This window comes from Notothenia rossii (genome assembly GCF_949606895.1).
Source record: "Notothenia rossii genome assembly, chromosome: 2".
NCBI classification, from domain to species: Eukaryota; Metazoa; Chordata; class Actinopteri; order Perciformes; family Nototheniidae; genus Notothenia; species Notothenia rossii.
In genome coordinates, this window is record NC_136904.1 from 1030232 (window position 1) to 1053703 (window position 23472).

Here is a 23472-nt window from a genome sequence, read left to right on the forward strand (position 1 = left end):
ATGGTGTTTTTTTTCCACAATATGTTTATTGGTATTTTATTATTGAACAACAAAGTACATCACAAACACATACAGTACACACATACACGCATACACACGCCCTCACAAATAAAATAAATAAAACAGAAATAATTTCGCAGTTTCTTTTCAGAGGCAGTCCAAATTCCGGGCCCTCATAATTAGAGATGTCCCGATCCGATTAATTGATCGGGGATCGGAGCCGATCACGTGATTTTCAAAAGATCGGAATCGGGAGAAAAAAATCGTGGATCGGGTTTTTTTTTTTTTTATATATAAATACTTTCTTTTTTTGTTGTATTCAATGATACAAAACAAAAATGACCATGTTCAAGTCTTAAAGTCATCCTGAGGCCTTAGTTTTGGTTTTAAATTACACAACATCATGTACAGTATGTGTCTCTTCTTTGGGGCTTGTTTTCATAGACCTGCTTATTTCTCTCAAATCTGGCAACAGAGTGGGCGCAGTGTCTAATTGTAGCAGTAAGCTAACGAGTACTGAAAGCTTTATTTTGTTTTGATCCAATGCTGCACAACTGAACTGATCCAATGCTGCTGTGAAAAAAAGAAGCTATATCCATGTTGGATAGAATATCCAATTTAAATAAAAAAATAACCTTAAGGGACAACTTGAATGCTTTTTTTCTCTTAATGCATTGCATAAAGATCGGATCGGGAAAAATCGGTATCGGCAAATTGTCAAAATCAAATGATCGGAATCGGATCGGGAGCAAAAAAAGGTGATCGGGACAACGCTACTCATAATGCATAGTATGTGGCTCCCAGAGCTGAACAAAGTCATTCCGCTTGCCCTTAGCAATGTCAGTCGGGCTTTCTAGACCAGGGGTCGGCAACCCGCGGCCCACGGGCCGCATGCGGCCCTTTAAACCCTCTGCTCTGGCTCCCTTGAGTTTAGACAAAAATAAGAAGGAAATAAAAGTATTTGTAGGACTATTTATATTTTGTTGCACGGTTGAAAATGTTTCATATCTTGTATTTTGAGGTGATACTGTGACACATAAATAAAAAACAAAACGGTTTTAATTAGGTCAACTAAAATATGCGTCACATCCTGCTACGGTCCCGCGCAAGCGCCTTTTCTTGGAGGCGAATAACCTGACCCCCGGCTCGATGAGCGAACTATGGATACATCAAAGAAAAGTACCGGAGGAACACAGGATTGAATTCTGTGTGGACAGAGTTATATGCTTTCAAAGCAAACGATGCTGGTTTACCGGTATGTTTGATATGTAGAGAGAAGTTGTGAAAGGTGCTGCAGCCTTTACGTATCGAGGAACAACACGGAGAGGAAGACAGCTGACGATCTTCAGTCATAATTCAATGGGGTATGTCATTTATTTCAGAAAACACTTTTTGTTATATTCCATGGAATGCTCTTAACGTCCCGATAGCAATGAATATATTAAATGCTTTGACAATAAATACATAAACAAATTAATCTCTGGAAGCCGTAGTGCTGTAAAAAGCACGACCAATCATCTGAGCCGGCCCGGCTAAAGTAACTGGATGGCCTACCTGCCTGTCAGCCTCCCATCTGTGCACAAACTTATCTCGTGCCCTCATTGGTCATGTGCGCGTTCGTGTGTGTTGGAGGAGGGACTCTTTAAGAAAGTCTGAAGGAAGAGGCAGATTTTTTCCGGTTGTGTATTTTCAAATTCTAGCGCACTCGAGCTGGTTTCTCCATTCTTACCTACCCTACCTTTAACTCTTTTTAGGGTGCAGCTATATGTTTTATTATTTTAAAGTGGGCCTATTTTAATATATTTTTTTCCTTCAAATGTGCAGAGGACTCCCCAAGTGCTGTTTAATTTATTTTAAGGTAGGCCTGTGTATTATTTTTTAATTCTCCTTATAGGAGTTCTTTGTTTCTTATTAGAGGTTAACAGTTTTATATATTGTAATAAATAGCCTAATAAATGCAAAAAAAACTGTAGTTTTTGTCTGACATAACAATAAATGCAACTTTATGAGCTATGAAATATGTTTTGCGGCTCCAGACAAAAACATGTTTTGGAAAAAGGAGCAAAATAGCTATTTTGGTCAAAAAGGTTGCAGACCCCTGTTCTAGACCAACACTTCCAGAAAGTTCCTTCAACCAAATCCTCAGTGATGGGGCATCCGTACATTTCCAACATAAAGCCATAGCCTTCCTGGCTTGAAGAAGGCCACAATCCAGAAGCTTGGTTTGTTTTGAAGTCTGTTTGAAGTCCTTTGGATATATCCCAAGTACACAAAGTGTGACGTTCAAAGGGACATTAATGTTAAACATCTCTGACAGACACCTAATAACATCCTTCCAGAAGATTTGAATTTGTGGAAATTCCCAAAGACAATGAAATAAAGTTCCTTTCTCATCCAAACACTTAGAGCAGACATCTGGAATATTGGCAGACATATGATGAAGTTTGACAGGAGTTATGTACATTCTCATTAACCATTTATACTGAAGTCATTTGAACTTAGTATTTATGGTCTGACTTTGTGCTTTTAGGCAAGCAGCATTCCAATCTTCCTCATCGATATCCTCTTTTATATCCGTTTTCCATGCACTTCATTTATCTAATGCTGATTCAGTGTCAGATGCAACCATCATGTTGTAGAATTTAGATACTAGGCCCTTTTGAAGACCTCCCCTCTCATAAGGTAGGTCTAATAGTTTAAGACGGAGTCTGGCTTTTCTGCTGTTCCAGATGAATTGACTGAATAATTTGTTAAGCTTTCCGTAGAACATATTTGGCAGTGGCAATGGAAGCGTTTGAAAATAATATAAAAATTGAGGTAGGATAGTCATTTTTATGATAGTTATTCGTCCGATCATAGATATAGGCAAGTTGGACCAGCGGCTTAGTATTTCAGTCACTCCGTCTACCAGGGGATCATAATCAGCTGAAACCATGTCTCTGAGTTCCGGAGTGATTTTAACACCCAAATATCTGAAACCGTCAGTTGTTGTCATAAATGGAGTATCTGCTATGGAACTGTGTCTCTCTTTGTCATTCACAAACATCAACACTGATTTATTAATTTTGTATCCAGAAAATTCACCAAATTCCTTTATTACGCTCATTAAATTGGGAATACTATGTTTTATATTTGTCAAGAAAAATATTATATCATCAGCGTATAAAGAAACGCGATGTTCTACCTCCCCAAGAGTAATGCCTGGTCATTCTGTATGTGCTCTAACGGCCATAGCTAAAGGTTCGATTGCTAATGTAAATAGCAGTGGAGACCCTGTCGGGTAGATCTCTCTAAATTTAAAGGGGGCCGAGATAGTGTTGTAATGGCACATTTCCACTGCAGCGGGGTAGCCCTGTTTAAGCGTCCCTAAGCGTGGCTGAGCTCGTGAACTGTCTACGGGAGAGCGGGGGGAGCCTCGCTACAGGGCAACAGTGGACCTCTGTCGCCTGTCGGCGCAACTTACATGATGCCGTCAGCGCAACTTATATGATGCCGTTTAAAAAAGTTAAGGGTCAGTCGTCAGCGGGGTTCTGTGATTCTCCAGAACACACAGATGGCCAGTCCGCCCCTGGTTACCCTGTATTCCACCGGGTCGCCGCGGCGCAGACGGACCCGTTGGAATATATGGTCTACCGCGTTTAGGAACCGTAAAGCAGGACCGAAATTGTGTACTTTTTATGGGTACCCGGTACACAGCATTTTCTTATCGTTTTCATCTTGAACCGAGTTTTGGTTCCCAACCCTAGTCTTCTGTAATATTAAGTGCTTTGTTTTATTTTTTCATTAGCTGTAAACTACAATCATCAAGATTAAAACGCTGGAAATAATCCCTTTTGTGTGTGATGAATCTATGTAATGTATACATTTAAACTTTATAAATTGAATTACTGACATAAAATCCCTATTCCATGATATTCAATTTATTGAGATGCACCTGTATGAGTCCAAGTACAGGTTTAGCAAGACGGAGAGAGATGCTTAACGACTACTCTGAGAAACTCCAACACCAGTTCTCAGATAACGACTCTGCAGACAGGTCACAAACTATAAGGCTAAGGCCTCACACTCTGTCAAAAACCGACGCCTTGCTAACCGGCAGTGAAACTACATTTTAGATCAGCTAGAGTACTAACTCACCTGTTGTCCTGAAACTCTCAGGGTATCTGGAAAAAATTTGTAATTGACATACTATTGAGCCAACAGAAATATACAGTGGGCGGAACTTCGTGGTTAGATTTTAAATTCTTATACTCTACAGTTTCTCTGAATATGTGTTTCCTGTTTCCTGCAGACGTCCAGCAGCTGGTGGTGGTTAAAGAAGAGGTTCCCCCTGAGCAGCAGGAGTGGAGCTCCAGTCTGGACCAGGAGGACCCAGAGCCCCCCCCACACATTAAAGAGGAACAGGAGGAACTTTGGAGCAGTCAGGAGGGAGAGCAGCTTCAAGGGCTGGAGGAGGCTGATATCATCAAGTTCACATTCACTCCTGTCCCTGTGAAGAGTGAAGATGATGAAGAGAAACCTCAGTCCTCTCAGCTTCATCAAAGACAAACTGAACACCTGGAAACAGAAGCTGATGGAGAGGACTGTGGAGGACCAGAACCAGCCAGGAACTCAGATCCAGAGAGACATTTACAACCAGAAACTGAGGACAACCCTGGAGACTCTTCTGAAACTGACACTGGAGACTCTTCTGACACTGAAGACAGTGCTGATTCGAAGAAGACCAGAGAACCAGGTTCAAACTCTCAGAAAAATAAACAAGACCATGTCAGTGATTCAAGACGTAGGACTGTAAAGAAACACTTTAGATGCTCTCAGTGTGCGAAAGGATTTGGCCGCAAGTCAAGTCTGAATAGACATATCATAATTCATACCGGAGAGAAACCATTTACCTGCTTAGTTTGTAAGAAATCTTTTGCTTCGAGACATCACTTACCAATTCACATGCGAATCCACACAGGAGACAAACCATTCAGCTGCTCAGTCTGTAACAAATCTTTTGCAGTGAGAGGAAGTTTAAAGGACCACTTTAGAATCCACACAGGAGAGAAACCGTTCAGCTGCTCAGTCTGTGAGAAATATTTTACACAGAGAGGACATTTAAAGGAGCACATGAGAATCCACACAGGAGAGAAACCATTCAGCTGCTCAGTATGTGAAAAATCTTTTGCAGAGAGAAGAGATTTACAGAGACACATGAGAATCCACACAGGAGAGAAACCATTCAGCTGCTCAGTATGTGAGAAATCTTTTACACAGAGAGGAGATTTAAAGAGCCACATGAGAATCCACACTGGAGAGAAACCATTTAGCTGCCGTTTTTGTGACAAAATATTCACTTGGAGTCGTCAGGTCAAAAGCCATAAGTGTGTTGGTCGTCAGTCCTCACAGCTTCATCAAACTCAAACTGAGGAGAACACAGAGGCAGAGCCTCCAGCCAGCAGCTCAGCTGAACACATGGAAACAGAAGCTGATGGAGAGGACTGTGGAGGACCAGAACCAGCCAGGAACTCAGATCCAGAGAGACATTTACAACCAGAGACTGAGGACAACCCTGGAGACTCTTCAGAACCTGACATTTTCCAAGTCAAATCTACAACAAAATTAGAGGACAATTAATTAGTCCTTCGACAATTCACATGAGAAAAATCTTTCTGGCTGTATAAACTCGGTTTGACAATATTCATACATGACTTCATCTAAACTCCATCTTTATCAACAGAAGTTTTGAATATGTTTAATGTTTTTGTCATTCTACTTTTCTGATTTATACTATAACCACTGACGGATTAATCTGTAGTAGTTTCTCTAATTCTCTGTTTGGTTAATGAAATGTTTTGACTTTAAACTTCCATTGAGATGTTGTTGATAGTTCCTGTTGAGTTATCAGTCTGTTCTGGTCTAAAAGAAGAACCAATGACTTATTGATATAGAAAATATTTACGATGTTTTCAGTTTGATTCTGTTCTGTTTATATCATCAAACCAAACTAAAAGAAAAATGCCTTTTTGAAATGGACTCAGATTCCTGCATATTGTTTGTGTTTTGCAGCAGATTACAAACAGCTCATTTAGAGTTCAGATGGAATTTTAGGATTATTCCTGCTTTTTGAAACTGTAGTACGGGCTCATGTGTTTCATTGTTGGTGTTCTGTTAAATGCAAATTGAAGTCATTTCACCTCCGTTGAATCAGGGTGGAAGCAGAAATAAAATACTTGTTCATATCGAACGCTGAATTGTAACTCGTGTTCTTGCTTTTTATACCCGTCTTAATCTATATTAGCCTTTTTAAATTTCATTCTTTCTGCTTTTTAATATTAAAGGTTTATTTAGATGAGATTAGATTGACTTAGTTGCAGCTGCAGAAACAAGGCATTGCATTACAGTTGAAACTGTCATTAAAAAAGAGATAACTATATGCACATAAACATCAACAATATACTTACCTCCAGAGTTTCTATGGTACACACAATAAGATATACAGAATAAGTTAGAGTACACTAATCAACAAATCATATTGTTAAAAAATAAAAGACATGATGAACAATATGTGCTCAGTAGTTGCAGTTTCTTTTTAAATGAAATAAGATAAATGTGATCAATACAAATTGTTCAGGGTTATTGAAAGTGAAAAACAAAAGAACCGCAATTTCGCCAACTCTTCTGTGGACTGTGCACCTGTTCACTCTTCACCTTTGGTGTTATGAAGAGACCAATCAGATTCTTCCACGTGAACTGGGGGATGAATGATGGATCCTCCACATATCATGCCAATCTTCATCTGGTGTTTCTATGTGGAGTTCTTCCTCCCATCTCACCTTGATATATTTACTTGAGTGTTTGTCATGTTTTGCTAAATCCTTGATATAATGCTGAAATGATTCTTATGTTTCTTTCCTGATATGCTTTAGTTATTATTTGGATGATATTATTCAACTCCTCTGAAGAATCTGATCTGACTTCCCTCTTGTAACAGTCCCTGAGTTGAAGGTATCTATAGAATGCATGTTTTCCCAATGTGTGTCTTCTCAGATGATCAAAACCCTCCAGCTCCCCGTCCATAACCGAAACACACCAAGCTGTTAATCCTTTCTCTACACATTGTTTAAAACCTTGATCTTATTTTGCAGGTTTGAAGTTTCCATCATAAGCTACCCATTTTATTATATTTGCATCATTTTGAATCTTATATATGTTCAGTACTTGAATCCATAGATTCAATGTGTGCACTGTTATTGGACCCATTTTAGTTTTGAGTTCTTTATATAGTTTGTAATCCCAAATCATATTTTGAATTGGAATTTGGTTTACTTCATTTTCCATATCCTTCCACTTTGCTCTAAAGTCCGTTTCACACCAACAGTAAATAGGTCTGAGCTGAGCAGCATAGCAGTACTCCATCAATTTGAGCAAACCCATACTGCCTCTTTCTTTGGGTAGCTGGAGAGTTCTGTTCCTAACTCTTGGCCTCCCCTTATTTTAAAATAAGACACTGATACTGTTTTCCTCAATGAACATTTATTGAAATACAAATATACCATAACAGAACGTGTGTGTGTGTTCATGTATGTTCACGCACATAGTTGGCAATGCAAAATTGTGGAATCACCTAACCCCTCGATTCCACCGTCTGCGTCGCGTCACGGCTGCGTCGCGTCACGGCTGCGCCGCGGTTTTGGTCCGGCCTCCTCCGGCATCATAACCCACCGGGCGCGTTTCAGAAGCATTTCAGAAGCGGAGCGTCTTGCCTGCCGGCTCACAGTTTTTGTTGATTTGGGCATATTTCCTGGACAGACTACTTTGTACAGACAAAGTTAATAATAATTGTAATATTCCAGTTATAAACGACATGAATCAAAGATGTGTTGCTGTATTTTAGTAAAAACAATGCATTCATCATCATAATTATTCTATAATTTACACAGTGCCTGCAAACCGGAGGAGAATGCTGGCATTTCTCCTCCTACTTGAAAGACTACGAAGGGATAGGGTCTGCAAAATTAGTTTATTTTGGGGATGGGTCGGATGCTCTGACCGGTCCACTTCCTGCCAGGCGCCTCTGCAACGCCTCGCGTCGTGTAGAAAAATAGACTTGAATCCTATGTTGAGCGGAGCCCAGCGCTGCCTTGCTTCTGGGATGCTTCTGAGCCGTAACGCGGTGCGTCTGGTGGAATAGCACCCATTGACTAGAGTGGCCGCGATCGTTGCGAACGCCGCGGCGCAGCCGTAAAGCGGCCGTAACGCGACCGTAACGCGACGCAGACGGACCTGGTGGAATCTAGGGGTCAGGCTCCTCTCCCTCAGGGGCTTCTATCTCAGGGGCCTCTATCTCCTCTCCCTCAGGGGCCTCTATGTCCTCTTCATCTGGTTCAAAAAATGTGTCCAGAGCCTCTCGTACAGAAAATCATCTAATCGGTCGCCTGCGCATTGTGTCAAATCTGAGCAAGGCACAAATATAACTGCTTGAGAGCCAGTAAGGGAGGCGCGTTTCGCGTGAGAAAGTGAGAGGTTTAGGATTCTTGAGGGGCACAGAGCTGGCACCTGTGAGAAGGTGTGATACAATGATTGTATCATACAGCGCTAGAAAGGTGTGTGTGTGTGTGTGTGTGTGTGTGTGTGTGTGTGTGTGTGTGTGTGTGTGTGTGTGTGTGTGTGTGTGTGTGTGTGTGTGTGTGTGTGTGTGTGTGTGTGTGTGTGTGTGTGTGTGTGTGTGTGTGTGTGTGTGTGTGTGTGTGTGTGTGTGTGTGTGTGTGTGTGTGTGTGTGATCTTTAGGCTGTTTGAAGAGCAAGCATGGGAAACAAAAGACAGCGTTTACCTGTTTGCATCCAGCTAGCCAAGCCTTCTTTGTGTACCAGCTACATTACATTACATTTAGCTGAGGCTTTTATCCAAAGCAACTTACAATAAGTAAATTCGACCAACAAGATACAACCTTGAAGAAAACAGAATCATATAAGTACATCAGGTTTCATAGAGCCAAACATTTCAAGTGCTACTCAACTGGCTTTAGATCAGCCAGCCCTTTATTAGTATATAAGTGCTTTGTTAGTAATTCTATCTCTGGAAGTGGAGTCCAAAGAGATGAGTTTTCAGTCTGAAGAAGATGTGTAAGCTTTCTGCTGTCCTGATTTCAATGGGGAGCTCATTCCACCATTTTGGATCCAGGATAGCAAACCCACGTGCTACGTGAGAAGCCTTGTTGATAACTTTTGTTTTTTTCACAAGCTTGCTGTGATATAGACAAATCGGATTGGTCCGGTCCAAGTTCTTTAACCAACAATTTCTCTCCCAAACTTCTCCTTTCGAAAGGATTTGATAACAGTGCTTGGATGGAATTGGGCGGGGACCGAGGTCCGGAGTCTCCACCTGCACACACAGCCATCCTCATCAACTACTGTAGCGTCACCTTGGATACGAGTCCAAACAACTCACAGACTGCATCGGGCGCTGAAATTGGCGCCCTATGAGCATCAGATCTGTCAATGCTGATTGGCTGAAATTATGTATCGGCGGCATAGTTTCCAGATAGCAACAGTCAGCAATGTGTTGGCTGCTGCTGCTCTGGCTGAGGGCTCCTTTCTTAGCGCCCAGATGAGAGAGGGTAATGACACACGCTGCGGCCAGGCAGGAAACGTATCAGTAACTTTAGACATCGTAACACAATTTTAAATGAGATTTTATTTTAGATTATACATTTTACTGATACCAACCATATAATATGTACCTTGTTGATTAAAAAAAAAAGATATATATTTTTTTAATATATTTAGACTTTTATTTTTTATTGACAATTAAACATGTGGGAAGAGGCGGGGGCGGCGCCCCTATGGGCCGGCCGCCACTGCTGTTGGGTTGATTTCCGTCTTTTTTGTTTAGTTGTTTTCGACCCTGCTGCTCTAAACTTGTTTTGTTTATTTCAGTTAATATCAGTTATATTTCATAGTATTATTGACTTCTTATTGTCTTTATACTTATCTTATGTGTTGGTCTGTGTATTAATTGGTATTGACTGTTTACCCCAGTAATTGTGTTTTGTTTGCCCTTCTTTAGTTGCTGAGAGCCAAAGGTGTGGTGCTGGTGTCCCTGGCGGTGGCTTCCCCCTTTTTGTGTCGTGCTGTGCTCCCCCTGATTTTGGTGTCCCTTCATGTGAGTGAACCCTAACCCAGTGTCTAGCTGGGTCACGGGTGCCTTAATTTACTTTGTTGGGATCCCTCTCACCCCTCGTCACCTCCATCCACTGGTAAACCTCAGCATCCCTGAATTAAGATTCCCCCCTTTATCTCCAGTGTGTATGTTGTTCTTACTGTGTTTTTAATGATATTTTAATACATGGAATAAAACATTTGATGAATTGGAACCACGTCTCCTGCCCCTCAGTATTACAAACTTGAGTGCCTTGTTGGTACCTTGAGTAATTATTTCCTTGGGTGCAATTCCCAAGGTGGCGTTGTCTGTCTTTTTGGTTAAATAGGATTTCAAACAAACAGTCCCACGTGCCGCCACGCAATCTCACATAAACTACCTTTCATAGTAAGCAGAGAAAAACAAGAGTGACAGAAATAACTCAAGTTTAACAGCTTAAGCTTTATTTCAGCATGAATTGTATCATATTATATGATTCAACACAGGGAAACACTCCTTGTGCTTTACTCTGCTGCTTCTTTTCCCTGTAACAAGAAACAGATATATGGTTTTTGTGAGTTTGAATAAACCATAGGTGACAAAGAGGATTATAAACAGTTCGTTTAATAGTAATTTAAGCTTTGTGAAGTGAATGTAAAGATTCTGCTCGTTTTGCCCTAAACCGACATATAGTTACCTTGCCAGAGTCACGGCTCTTTGCTCTCTGTTTGTTGACCTGGGACTCTGCAATGTCAGCGCGCTCCTCAGCCTCCTCCAGCTCATTCTGGACCTTCCTGCACTTGGACAGGTGGACATTGGCCTGCTCCTCCTTAAATACAAGAAGGACAAACATGTTTCAGTGTTTAAAATCATCTTTTGTGAATTAAATGAGACATGGAATCAAGTTCCCAATAATATATATATATATATATATATGTGTGTCCTTACCGCCTCCTCAGCCTGCCTCTTGTAGGCCTTCACCTTCAGCTGCAATTTGTCAACCAGATCCTGCAGCCTGGCAACATTTTTCTTGTCCTCCTCAGTCTGAGACATTTAGATTTGCATGTTTTAATATTTTAAAATGTTAGTTTGTAGGATAATATGTGTACTGTACATGTTAACTATGAAAGTGACTTTACCTGATAGGTGAGCTCCTTAACTCTCCTCTCATATTTGCGAACACCTTTAACAGCATCTACTCCACGTCTCTGTTCAGCCTCAACCTCTCCCTCCAGCTCACGCACCTTTTGAATAACATGAAAACATTAAGTATCCAGCCTTTTTCAAAGTCTTTCTTCAGATATGTAAATGTTTGTGTGATTCTTTTACCCTAGACTCAAGTTTCTGGAGCTGCTTCTTGCCACCCTTCATGGCCAGGTTCTCAGCCTCATCCAGACGATGCTGCAGGTCCTTAACAGCAACCTCCAGGTTCTTCTTCATCCTCTCCAGATGAGCACTAGTATCTTGCTCCTTCTTCAGCTCCTCAGCCATCATAGCAGCCTGGAGGAGTCAGCAAAACATGTTCATTAGAAATATCTAGAAAAAAACCTTGCTGTTAAAGTAAGAACACGTGGCATTGAAACCTACATCAGTGATGGCCTTCTTGGCCTTCTCCTCTGCATTCCTTGCTTCCTGAACAATGTCATCCACTTCACCCTGGATCTGGACCAGGTCTGTCTCAAGCTTCTTCTTGGTGTTCACAAGGCTTGTGTTCTAAAAGGTTAACAGATGTAGCCTCCTAAGTCAACACCTGTCTAATATTCACAATATTTAAGATCTCATTAGATTCTTGAATGATTGAAAACATGATTGTGTTTGTTCACCTGAGAGTGCAGAAGTCCAACACGCTCACTGGCATCAACCAGCTCCTGCTCAGCAATTTTGCGACTTCTCTCTGTCTGTTCCAGAGCAGCTCGAAGTTCCTCAATTTCAGCCACCATAAGACCGTTTCTACGATCCACCATAGCAGCCTGCTCCTTGAAGTCTTCCTGGGCTCTGACAGAATCATCAAGGTGCAGTTGAGCATCCTAGTGATAAAACGATCAGAAACATAACCATGAATGCCAAAACGTAGCCTTACGAAATATATGATATGTAACACTTGTGTTTTATACAATACCTTCAGCTGTGCCTGCACATTCCTGAGCTGCTTCGTGGACTCAGCAGCCTGGCGGTTGGCATGGCTGAGCTGAATCTCCATCTCATTCAGATCTCCCTCCATCTTCTTCTTGATTCTCAGGGCATCGTTCCTGCTCCTGACCTCAGAATCCAGAGTGCTCTGCATGGAGTCAGTCACTCTCTGGCTGTTCCTCTTGATCTGCTCCATCTCTTCATCTTTCTCTGCCAGCTTCCTGTCCACCTCACCCTTAATCTGGCTGAGCTCCAGCTGAACACGAAGGATCTTAGACTCTTCATGTTCCAGAGCTCCCTAAAGAAATCAAACAATGAGACACTCATCTTTGCCTTCAAACACTGATATATGTGTCAATGATTTTTAATGTTATAAACTCCCAGAACAAAACAATACCTCAGCCTCTTCAAGAGCTGTCTGGATCTCAGTCTTCTCTGTCTCCACCTGCTTCTTGGACTTCTCCAGCTCATGGATGTTCTTGCCAGTCTCACCAATCTGTTCAGTCAGATCTGAGATCTCCTCTGCAGAAAGATACATGTGTTTTATCATATTGTTGAGCCTTACAACAGATAGAGCCAGAAGTCTAGGTGTAGTCATGGACTCTGACCTGAGTTTCAACGGTCACATTAAAACAGTTACTAAATCAGCCTACTATCACCTAAAGAACATATCTAGGATTAAGAGACTGATGTCACAGCAGGATCTGGAAACACTTCTCCACAGAGGCGCGGGAAGGTATTTTGAGTGGGGGTGCTGAGGTGCTGGACTCCAGTGAACACTATTACGGGCACTATAGAGCACGCACAAAAAAACTCCCCACACGCAAACACACAGTAAACCCGCGACTGTTACAATGAAGGCTCGATAATCAGGTCACGGCATATAGGCAGGGGTAAAGTGCTATTTTTTATGAGTGGGGAGCGGACCTCACCTCCTCTAGGGGGATCCGGGGGGATGCTCCCCCGGGAAGATTTTTTTTAAATGTTGAAGTTAAAAGCATCAATCTGGTGCACTTTGAGAGCAACATTAAGAGATCTATGGATACATCTCTCAACACCCAGATGAAACACAACTGTAAGCAGATGTTCTTTTTCTTTATGATATTTTACAAATCACTCCCCTTTCAAACTGTATTCTTGTTTTACTGCCATATAGTATTTCATAACTGTTTTTCCTTTATTCTCTTATTTTTTTTATAACTATAATGATCATATGAAGGTGTGCCGCGGAAATAATCTTTTGAATAATTTTTGACCAAACCGTTTGAGACCCACTGAGATAACTTAGACTAAAGTTAACTATCTAAACACTCAGAGAGTCCTTTAGCTCACCTGAGCCTCTCAGTCTGAGAGGAGAGCTCTCCTCCAGCTTGTTGTGGAACAAACAGCTCCGTATGTCCGTTAGTGCAGCTAGCTAACCAGATGCTAACAACACGGTCCCTGCTGCTGGCACCGGTCCCTCTCTCTCTCCCCCTCTCTCTCTCTCTCTCTCTCTCTCTCTCTCTCTCTCTCTCTCCCCCTCTCTCACACACACTAAATGCGCTATTTCCGCACACACACAGAGCCGCGAGCTTGAATGACACAAGCACACTTTTATTTCCATGCAACTCTCTGATTGGTCTGGTGTCTTGCCTCTGTTGCATTCACTGAACACGGGAAATTACAGTCCTGCCGTCCTTTCTAGTGTCTTGATGAGGTTCACGTAAAGCACGGTTAATGTATTATATTATTGAGGTAGAATTGTCCGGGGCTACAGAAAAAACATTCGGGGCAGGCCAAAATATTATTTTACCAACAATGTGGAATTTATTGGCTCCATATTACACAGATTATACACAGCGGGAGCAGCAATAACCGTCAAATAATAATTCAGACAGGGGAGCTCCGCACCCCCTGCCTGCCGCTAGGGGGTGCTGCAGCGCCCTCAGCACCCCCCTTCCCGCGCCCATGCTTCTCCATGCTTTTATCTTCAGTAGACTGGACTACTGCAATGGTGTCTTCACAGGTTTCACTAAAACATCTATTAGAAAGCTGCAGCTGATTCAGAACACTGCTGCTCGAGTCCTCACTAACACTAAGAAAGTGGATCACATCACTCCTGTTCTGAAGCCCTTACACTGGCTTCCTGCGTGTCAAAGAATAGATTTCTAAATACTGCTGCTGGTTTATAAAGCACTGAATGGTTTAGGCCCAAAATGCATTTCTGACCTCCTGCTAAATTATAAACCATCCAGATCTCTCAGGTCTTCAGGGACTGGTCAGCTTTCTGTCCCCAGAGTCAGAACTAAACATGGAGAAGTTCAGTTATTATGCTCCAAATATCTGGAACAAACTCCCAGAAACCTGCAGGTCCGCTGCAACTCTGACTACTTTAAAATCCAGACTAAAATACTTTTCTTTTTGTCGCTGCTTTTAATTAAAACTGAGCCGTTGTGTTCATCAGTAAAGTGGAACTTCTGTGTGAACTATTCATATCTTAAACTGCACTGACACTTTTTATTCATGTACTTTTTTATTTTAATGTTTCTTTTATTATCTTTTCTTTTGAATGACTTTTTTAAAATGCCATTGTCTGAATGTCTTTCATTTTTGTAAAGCACCTTGAATCGCCTTGTGTTGAAAGGTGCTATATAAATAAACCTGCGTTGCCTAAATTGTAAAATATCTATTTGTATGTAGAACTCACGTTGCAGATTCTTGTTTTCACGCTTCATGGTCTCCAGATGATCAAGAGCCTCCTCATAAGAGTTCTTCATCTTGAACAGCTCAGTGCTGAGAGAACGAGCCTCCTTCTGTGCTCCCTCAAGCTCTGCCTGACCCTCCTCGTGCTTCTGCTTCCACTCTGCCAACACCTGAACAATACAATTCATACAGTTCATTTGGTTATGTTCTCGTAAGAGGGCGAAATAAATATTCATGTCATTGTTTGTGTGGTTTGACTGCATAAAGTAAATGGCGTTACCTTGTCAAAGTTCCTCTGCTTTTTGTCCAGGTTGGCTGCAAGGCCATTGGCCCGCTCCACATCAATCATGAGGTCCTCCACCTCACTCTGGAGCCTCTGTTTGGTTTTCTCAAGAGAAGCACTCTTGGAATTCACTGCCTCAATCTGTTCCTCGGCCTCCTGAAGGCGCTGGGCCAGCTTTTTCCTGTTTGGAAATGGAGGTATTTGTGGCTCAGTTAAACTCGTACAGTTACATGTTATTTTCTAATTATATTTGCATATATGAAAGTAAGAAGCTATACACATTTTAAAATACTAATATCATTACCAGCAATTCAGGAGTCAGTAGAGTTGCTACTTGAATGCTACACTTCTGGCCATTTAACTTCTGGCCATTGAACAGTTTGAATGTCACTCACTTGGATTCCTCAAGCTCCTCAGTGCGCTGGATAGCATCAGTTTCATACTTCGATCTCCACTGAGCCACCTCGCTGTTGGCCTTGGACATTCCACGCTGCAGCTCAGCCTTGGCTTCCTGCTCCTCTTCAAACTGCTCCCTCAGCAGATCACAGTCATGGCGGGCTGATTGCAGGCCATGGGCAAGAGCATTCTTGGCCTGTTGTAAGAAATATTATTAACCTTTACACAATTTCTAAATCACAAACAAATCATACAAATACACACTATCTTAATGGTTTCTTACCTTAACCTCCTCCTCAATCTGTCTCTTCAATTCATCGATCTGCTGTGTGGAGGCCTGCTTGCCTCTGGTCAGCTGAGAGACGAGAGCTTCCTTCTCTTCGACTTGACGGCTGAACTCACCTTGTGTGAAAAATATTATAATACGTTAGTTTGTGCTTCGTTTCTCAATCGTACACTCCAAAGACCGTTCACCAAAAACACGTAGATACCATTTTCTGTCAGGAGACGTGCTTTCTGTGAACTGGTGTCATTGATTTGGCGAACGTTTTCATCATTCTTGGTCTTCAGTTCGCTAAGTTGGTCCTCAAGACTACGGCACAACTTTTCAAGATTTCCCTAATGAGGAAAAAATAAACAAGATCAATGATCAGATTTTATTCACAAAATAATTTACATGATGTTCTATATTCATATTGGTAACATAACATAAAAATAAAAAACCATGTAGTGCTAGTGTACCTTTGCCTTAGCAACATTCTCCATGTTGCTAGAGAGGTCATCGATCTCCATCTTGTATTCACTCTTTTCCTTCTCAAGCTTCTGCTTGACGCGCTGGAGGTTGTCAATCTGCTCTCCCAGCTCAGCCACACTGTCAGCCTGCTTCTTGCGAAGGGCAGCAGCGGTCGCTTCATGCTGCAGAGTGGACTCCTCAAGGTCACGACGGAGCTTCTGGAACTCAGCCTCACGCTTCTTGTTCATCTCAATCTGAGCAGCGGTGGCACCTCCGGCCTCCTCCAGCCTCTCACTGATCTCCTCAAGTTCCCTGGAGAGGTCAGCTCTCTGCTTCTCAACCTTGGCACGAGCTGCACGCTCAGCCTCGATCTCCTCTTCCAGTTCCTCAATACGAGCCTGTTGAATAGATGTTTTCTCTTTGAGCAATCTTTCACTTTATTACACATAATAGAAAATGCATGCGGTATTGTTAAGTGTAACACAATATCTCACCTGGAGCTCCTTGATCTTCTTCTGGAGCTGAGCACCCAGAGACTGCTCATCTTCAATCTTGCTAAGGAGCTGACTGCATTCAAAGTCCTTCCTGTGAAATTGATCAAGTGCATTGAGTTCATGCAATTGAACACTTCTTTAAAAAAAATGTATGTTGTGCAAACAGAACAAGTAAGTCACTTTTTGATTTTCTCATCAGACTGCTGCTTGTCATTCTCAAGATCCATGATGGATTCCTGGGCCAGTTTGAGATCTCCCTCCAGCTTTCTCTTGGTTCTCTCCAGGTCCATACGCAGCTTCTTCTCTTGCTCCAGAGAACCCTCAAGCTAAACAAAGGTATACATTTTCAATGATCATGTTCAAGAATAATCTTGCTTTGCCAAATCAAATGACTGCAAACTTACATCATCCACTTGCTGCTCAAGCTTGGTCTTGGCCTTAGCCAGAGTGTTGACTTTGTCTTCCTCTGCCTGCAGGTCATCAAGCGTCTGCTGATGAGCCTCCTGAAGGGCTTTCTTTTCCTTGGTCAGCTTAACAATGCTCTCATCCTGAGAGGCCATCTCCTCCGTCAGGTTCTTCACCTAAGTGTGCAAGAAACGGTCAATACAAAGAACACTATCATTTCACTTAATGGACAGGTTATGAATTCCAAACCTTGTTCTCAGTGGCATGTTTCTCCTTCTCCACTTTGGCCAAGGTAAGCTCCAGGTCATCAATATCCTTCTTGAGCTCAGAGCATTCATCCTCCAGCTTTCTCTTTTTGGCAGTGAGCTCAGCATTCATTTCTTCTTCATCCTCCAGTCTCTCAGTTGTCTCTTTGAGTTTGGCCTCCATCTGAATCTTACTCTTGATGAGTCCCTCACATCTTTCCTCAGCATCAGACAGATTTTCTCCTTCCTAGACCATTTTGATGAAAACAGACGTCAGCGCTTTCATATTCACAAACATGAAACATCTTCTTTGTCTGTTGATGTTTACTTACAGATGAGACTTGCAGCGTCAGATCATTCTTCTCCTGCAGAAGGGAAACCATCTTCTGCTCCAGTTCCTTCTTCTTGGCCAGGGCAGTAGCCAGGTCACTTTTCATTTTTTCATAGTTCTCCTTCATATTTGCCAGCTCCTTCTCAGTTTCAGCACTCTGCAGCAGAGGCTTAATCTTGTAGTAGACCTTCATCCATGGCCAGTGTTTCACATTCATGAAGGAGCGCACGTTGTACTGGATGGTATAAATGGCATCCCTGTTGAACGTAAATTGCTGTTAGGAACTAAATCTATATTATTAATGTCATGGCTTTTCACTCAAACTTGCTGTTTTCAACATGCCTCCTTGCTGTCATCTCCACAAATGACCTTCTCATGAGGAAACCACGGCATATAGCCTGAGTCATGGTCACCAGAGATGCCAGTTTTTCATCTCTCATCTCCTCAAGGGTACCAAGCAGACCAGCCTTGAAGAACACCTGAACACAGACAGAACATAAATCAATGTATTCTATTTTTCACCAAGTCAGACTTGCAATATGATAACCAAATAAATAGTCATTCAAAAAACGTTTAAATCTGAAGAACCCCCTTAGACAGGATGTCATAACATTTCCAGAGTCACTTGGTGTACAAGGTAATATTTAAAATACCTATCAATGGTCACTTGGGGGCGACATTTCCCCACTTCCATATCTTAATCGTTCCTTCATTCATGGCCTTAATTTCCGTCACAATAATACAATAATGTGAGACGTTTTGGAGATGTCATTCCATCAAGCAGGAATTCATTGACAGCCCTTGATGAGAACACTGAAGTATATAAATGCAATCAAGGTGCTTACCTTTGTGTGTCCGAATCTGTACTCATCATGAGGAACATCAATTGACCCAAGCAGCTTCTCTGAAGCCTTCTTGTTGTCCATGAACTGACCCTCAGGGATGACACTGGCATTCAGTATCTTGTATCTATATAAAAAAGTTTATGTTAAGTGAAAGCATTTTATTTGTAATAATTTTCATTAAAAACATATTTTCAAATAACTATTGATACCTCTGCTTGAAGTCGGCATAGGGGATTCTGCTGGGGAAACCTTTTCTGCAGATTCTAATACCCTCCAGGACACCATTACACCTGAGCTGGTGGATAACCAGGAAGTTCTCCATCAAACCTGAACAAACACATGTCATTGAAGTTCAAGCCATACAAAATGAATTCCGTGCAAACAAAACCTAACCCAGTCATCGAGACTATCAAGGTCTGATGTGTATGTACCTGGAGTCTTTGTCTCATTGGGAATCAGACAGCGCACAAAGTGAGGATGGGTGGCCCTCAAGTTAGTCATCAGCTTGCCCAAGTTCTCCTGTAGATCAAAAATGGCAACATGTTAGTTTGATTACAAACGGACATATTGTTAAGATGAGATTGCAGTGTACCTTACCCTAAACTGTGAGGACACAGTCTGCATGGAACCACCCTTCTTCTTGCCTCCCTTCCCTCCCTTCTCTGTTGATGTTTTGTTAGAATGTCACACAAATTGCATAAACACAAGTAACAGTTGATATAAATAAATAATAATACAAATATATGGACATTAGTTTGAGTTAACTGTAGTTAAAATCATACCTTCAACTACTGGAGGATACAGCAGACCCAGCAGTTTCACTGAGGATTTCTGGTACAGCAGAATGACAGAGTCATTCAGGGGATCCTTGTTCTTGTCCAGCCAGCCAGTGATGTTGTAGTCCACGGTACCAGCATAGTGCACCATGGAGAAGTGGGCCTCAGCCTTGCCCTTTGCGGGCTTTGGCTTCTCAAATGCTCTGTTTTTGCCAAGATGCTGGTCATACAGCTTGTTCTTGAAGGATGAGTCTGAGGCCTTGGGGAACATGCACTCCTCTTCAAGGATGGAGAAGATGCCCATGGGCTTGAACAAGTTGAAAGAGGTATATCATTTAGTGAAACATTAGAACAAATAAAAAAACAGATACATATGATGACAAAATGAAGTGTTTACCTTTTCAATCAGCTCAATGCAGGCAGCCAAGTCCATACCAAAGTCAATGAACTCCCAGATGATTCCCTCCTTCTTGTACTCCTCTTGCTCCAGGACGAACATGGTGTGGTTGAAGAACTGTTGCAGTTTCTCATTGGTGAAGTTGATGCACAGCTGTTCCATGCTGTTGTACTGCGTTGGGACAAATAATCCGAATGATCTCTTGCAACAGGCAATAATAATGATTTTGACTTGAAAAGTAGTATTTTTAGAATTGCTTACATCAAAGATTTCAAAGCCAGCAATATCCAGGACTCCAATATAGTACTGCCTGGGTTGTTTGGTGTCCAGCATCTGGTTGATACGGACGACCATCCACAAGAACATCCTCTCATAGATAGACTTGGCCAGGGCAGGCACTGCGTTACTCACCTGAATTAAAACAAGCATATCATTTCATCATGGTTGCTAAACAGTTTTTATAAAACGCTGGATGACTGGTATTTCGAGTCATTTGATACATAAATAAACTTCTTAAAAGTAGAGCTAACTTTCATACTGCATCTGGTGTTAACAGCTATAACTATATAATATAAAAACACATCTGCTGTACATTTGAATGAAGGGTTACCAGTAAATCTCTATTACCTGAGGTACAGTCTGTCCCTTGGTGACATAATCATTTCCGACCTTCACTCTAGGATAGCACAGAGCCTTCAGCATGTCAGTGGAGTTCAGACCCAGCAAATAAGCAACCTTGTCAGCATCTGAACATAATTCAGAAATGTCCATCATAATTTATGAAGAACAAAATGTTATGAAGAAATGTACCAATGTTGTTTCCAAGCTCTAAGCTTTGAGCTACGAGGAAATACTCACTCTCTGTGCCATCAGGCTCGGCCTGCTCCTCACGCTGCTTTTGCTTGAACTTCATGTTACCATGGTGAAGCACAGCACCGGTCATCTTGTAAATGCTCATCTTCTCTTCATTAGTGAAGCCCAGGATATCAATAGCATTCTGATTTCAAAAGAAGTGCCCGCACAAAACATAAACCCTTTTAGAAAATGAACTTGAAAGAGCCGTTTCGATTTTGCATGTCAGCACAAAATAAATGTAAACATGACTTACATCGGTGGCTTCCAGCTCAACTTTGTCATCAATGCTGGCCACAGTGATGTGACCCTGACTGCACATGGGGAAGTCGTAGGGGTTGGTTGAAATGAGTGACAATTCTGCAGATTTAAGAAAAGGGAAAACATGTCAATAAACATGTTTCATATGTAAAGCTGTAGGATAACAAATATGCTATATTTGAATCTTCTTACCAATCAGCTCAGGTATGTGGGCAGTCATCATCTGGTAGAAGATATGGTAGCCTCTCTCATCAGGAAGCTGGAATGTGACTCTAGACTTCTCCAGCAGATCTACAAGTTGTGATCATGTCAGAGCCAGGCTAAATCTTACTTACAGTAGTTTGTATACTAAAAGGATTGTTACTTACAAGTCTCAATATCAGCACTAGCCAGTTTGCCAGATGCGTGGAAATGGATTCTGATGAATTTACCCTGTTTGGAAACATCATCATTAATGTCCCTCCACATGTGCAATATGTACAAATGATCCTCTCGCGTGTAGAAACTGTTCCATACTTACAAAACGAGAAGAGTTGTCATTCCTCACAGTTTTGGCGTTACCATAAGCCTCCAGCAGGGGATTGGCTGCAATAATCTGATCCTCCAGGGAACCCTATAAACCACGTTTGGAACTGCTATCAGGAAATTACTTTATTTCTTAATCCCTGGACAAATGATAAAGGTAAAGAATCTTGATTTGTAATCATCATAGAGTTACCTTTGATGTGTCTCTCGCCTTGCCTCCACCAACTGAGATGGTTGCAAAGTACTGGATGACACGCTTGGTGTTCACAGTCTTTCCAGCACCAGATTCTCCACTAGGTACAGAGAGACATTATATCAAATGTGATCAAGATATTTGCCGTTTTTGAACAAAGTCAACAAATGTAAATGTAGCAAACTTACGTGATCAAGACAGACTGGTTCTCCCTATCTGTTAAAAGACAAATAGAACCATTTAGTGTGTGTAACTGAAACAGCAACCTGGTTTCTGATCAATTCTACATTGGTGTAGTAACGACTTACCAATAAGCATGAACTGATAAGCGTTGTCAGAGACAGAGAAGATGTGGGGTGGAGCCTCCATACGCTTCTTGCCTCTGTAGGCATTTACAACTTCCATATCGTACACTGGGAGCATCTTGTAGGGGTTCACAGTGGCACAGAACAACCCAGAGTAGGTCTACAAGGGATCACAGATCATTTAAATGTCACTTCATGTTCCCCGCCTCATTTTTTAATGTCATTCGGCAAATTGTCTTACGTAGATCATCCATGCTGCATAACGCTCTTTGAGGTTATACAGCACAGAGGCTTCATTGAGATGGGTCATCATGACCATGTCCTCAATCTTGTCATACTTGGGAGGGTTCATTGGAAAGACGTCCTCTTCTTTCACTACCCTCTCCTAGAACAGGAAATGTGTGAGAATGAGAACTCATCAAATGGAATTCCTTGTACACACTGATTCAATGATACAGACCTCCTCAGTGGTCAACACTTTGACAGTGACTTTGCCACCATCTTTCTTGAGGATCGTTCCCTTCAAGAACAGCTCCTTGACATCAGACACATAGCAGGCACTCTTGGCATCAAAAGGTGCGCTTTGAGCCTCAATTCTTTCCCTCTCTGGTTTACGGAGGTAAATGGCAGCCGCGCCATACTGGGCCATCTCCGCGTCTGTACTCATGATTGCGGTCTATGTCTGGGTAGCAAGTCAAACAACATACATTTTAGAATCATGTCAGCTCATGCCATTGAACACTGAATACATTTGATGGTGTTGTACTAAACAGTTCATATATCCACATCAGAATCATTTTCATTGCATTGCATCATTACAAGGGACCTTTACTGTAATTCAGGGAAGGGCAAATGGCGGCCCGGCGGCCCTCAGATTAATATATAAACAACTTAATTAATAAAAATTAAAAAATTATTTTTTTACGTGTTGTTCTGATACCGTCCACTTGTCTCCTGGTTACGTCGCGAGCTGCGTACATGATTTCGTTCGACAGCCAAATACCGGGAAATCATCTGTGACGCTCTTGTGTGTATTGTGTTTGTTTCCCGGGGCAACACTCACAAGAAACACCGGCTGTTGTTATGCCTGCTGTGACGTTAAGTTACTGCTTGTAATTATTACATTACATTACATGTCACTTGTTAGACGCTTTTATACAACGACTTAAATACTCAGTACTGTGGGCAATCCCCACAGGACGAATTTGGGGTGAAGTGTCTTGCCCTGTGGGGTTTGAACCTGTGACCCCCTGATCCGAACACCACTGCCTAACCACACGCCTCCCAATTATGCCTTTACAAGCTTAAAGGTTGTTTTTATCATCTGAATTTAGAGAAACAAGTTTAATATTCTAAAAACCAAGACTTTGTTTATTTGAAATCAGATGAAAACAAACTGTCACGGACCCTGCCGTGTTATCTATGATTATACGCTTTTCATTCATAATTTCAGCGGGAGGGAGGGGGAGCGGCGCTGAGGAACAGCAGAGAGCTGA

At 41.8% G+C, this 23472-nt stretch overlaps 1 protein-coding gene and 1 pseudogene across 3 annotated transcripts in view; one reads left to right on the forward strand and one right to left on the reverse strand.

The window, feature by feature from the left end:
* The window catches only part of LOC307026105 (uncharacterized protein), a 39758-nt gene extending 33516 nt beyond the window's left edge, over window positions 1-6242 (forward strand). For both annotated transcript variants that reach the window (XM_079661231.1, XM_079661230.1), the window contains exon 2: window positions 4292-6242. In XM_079661231.1, the coding sequence (XP_079517357.1) occupies window positions 4292-5619 (1328 nt within the window). In that variant the 3' untranslated portion in view covers window positions 5620-6242. The remainder of the gene's footprint in view (window positions 1-4291) is intronic.
* A 4349-nt stretch (window positions 6243-10591) lies between these two features.
* Window positions 10592-22658, reverse strand: LOC307026285 (myosin heavy chain, fast skeletal muscle-like; annotated as a pseudogene). The gene is made up of 38 exons (XR_013810604.1): window positions 22437-22658; window positions 22218-22361; window positions 21980-22136; window positions 21860-21887; window positions 21672-21771; window positions 21474-21566; window positions 21322-21385; window positions 21146-21244; window positions 20699-21052; window positions 20468-20586; window positions 20102-20251; window positions 19841-20011; window positions 19450-19750; window positions 19265-19329; window positions 19099-19186; window positions 18877-18994; window positions 18668-18791; window positions 18165-18301; window positions 17824-18079; window positions 17496-17738; window positions 17246-17422; window positions 17022-17167; window positions 16842-16932; window positions 16356-16745; window positions 16106-16232; window positions 15898-16016; window positions 15614-15810; window positions 15216-15399; window positions 14940-15105; window positions 12651-12775; window positions 12243-12551; window positions 11947-12150; window positions 11711-11836; window positions 11453-11623; window positions 11263-11367; window positions 11072-11167; window positions 10821-10952; window positions 10592-10668 (listed from the first exon to the last, which is right to left on the reverse strand). The product of XR_013810604.1 is annotated as a myosin heavy chain, fast skeletal muscle-like (transcript).
* Between the last annotated feature and the right edge of the window lie 814 nt (window positions 22659-23472).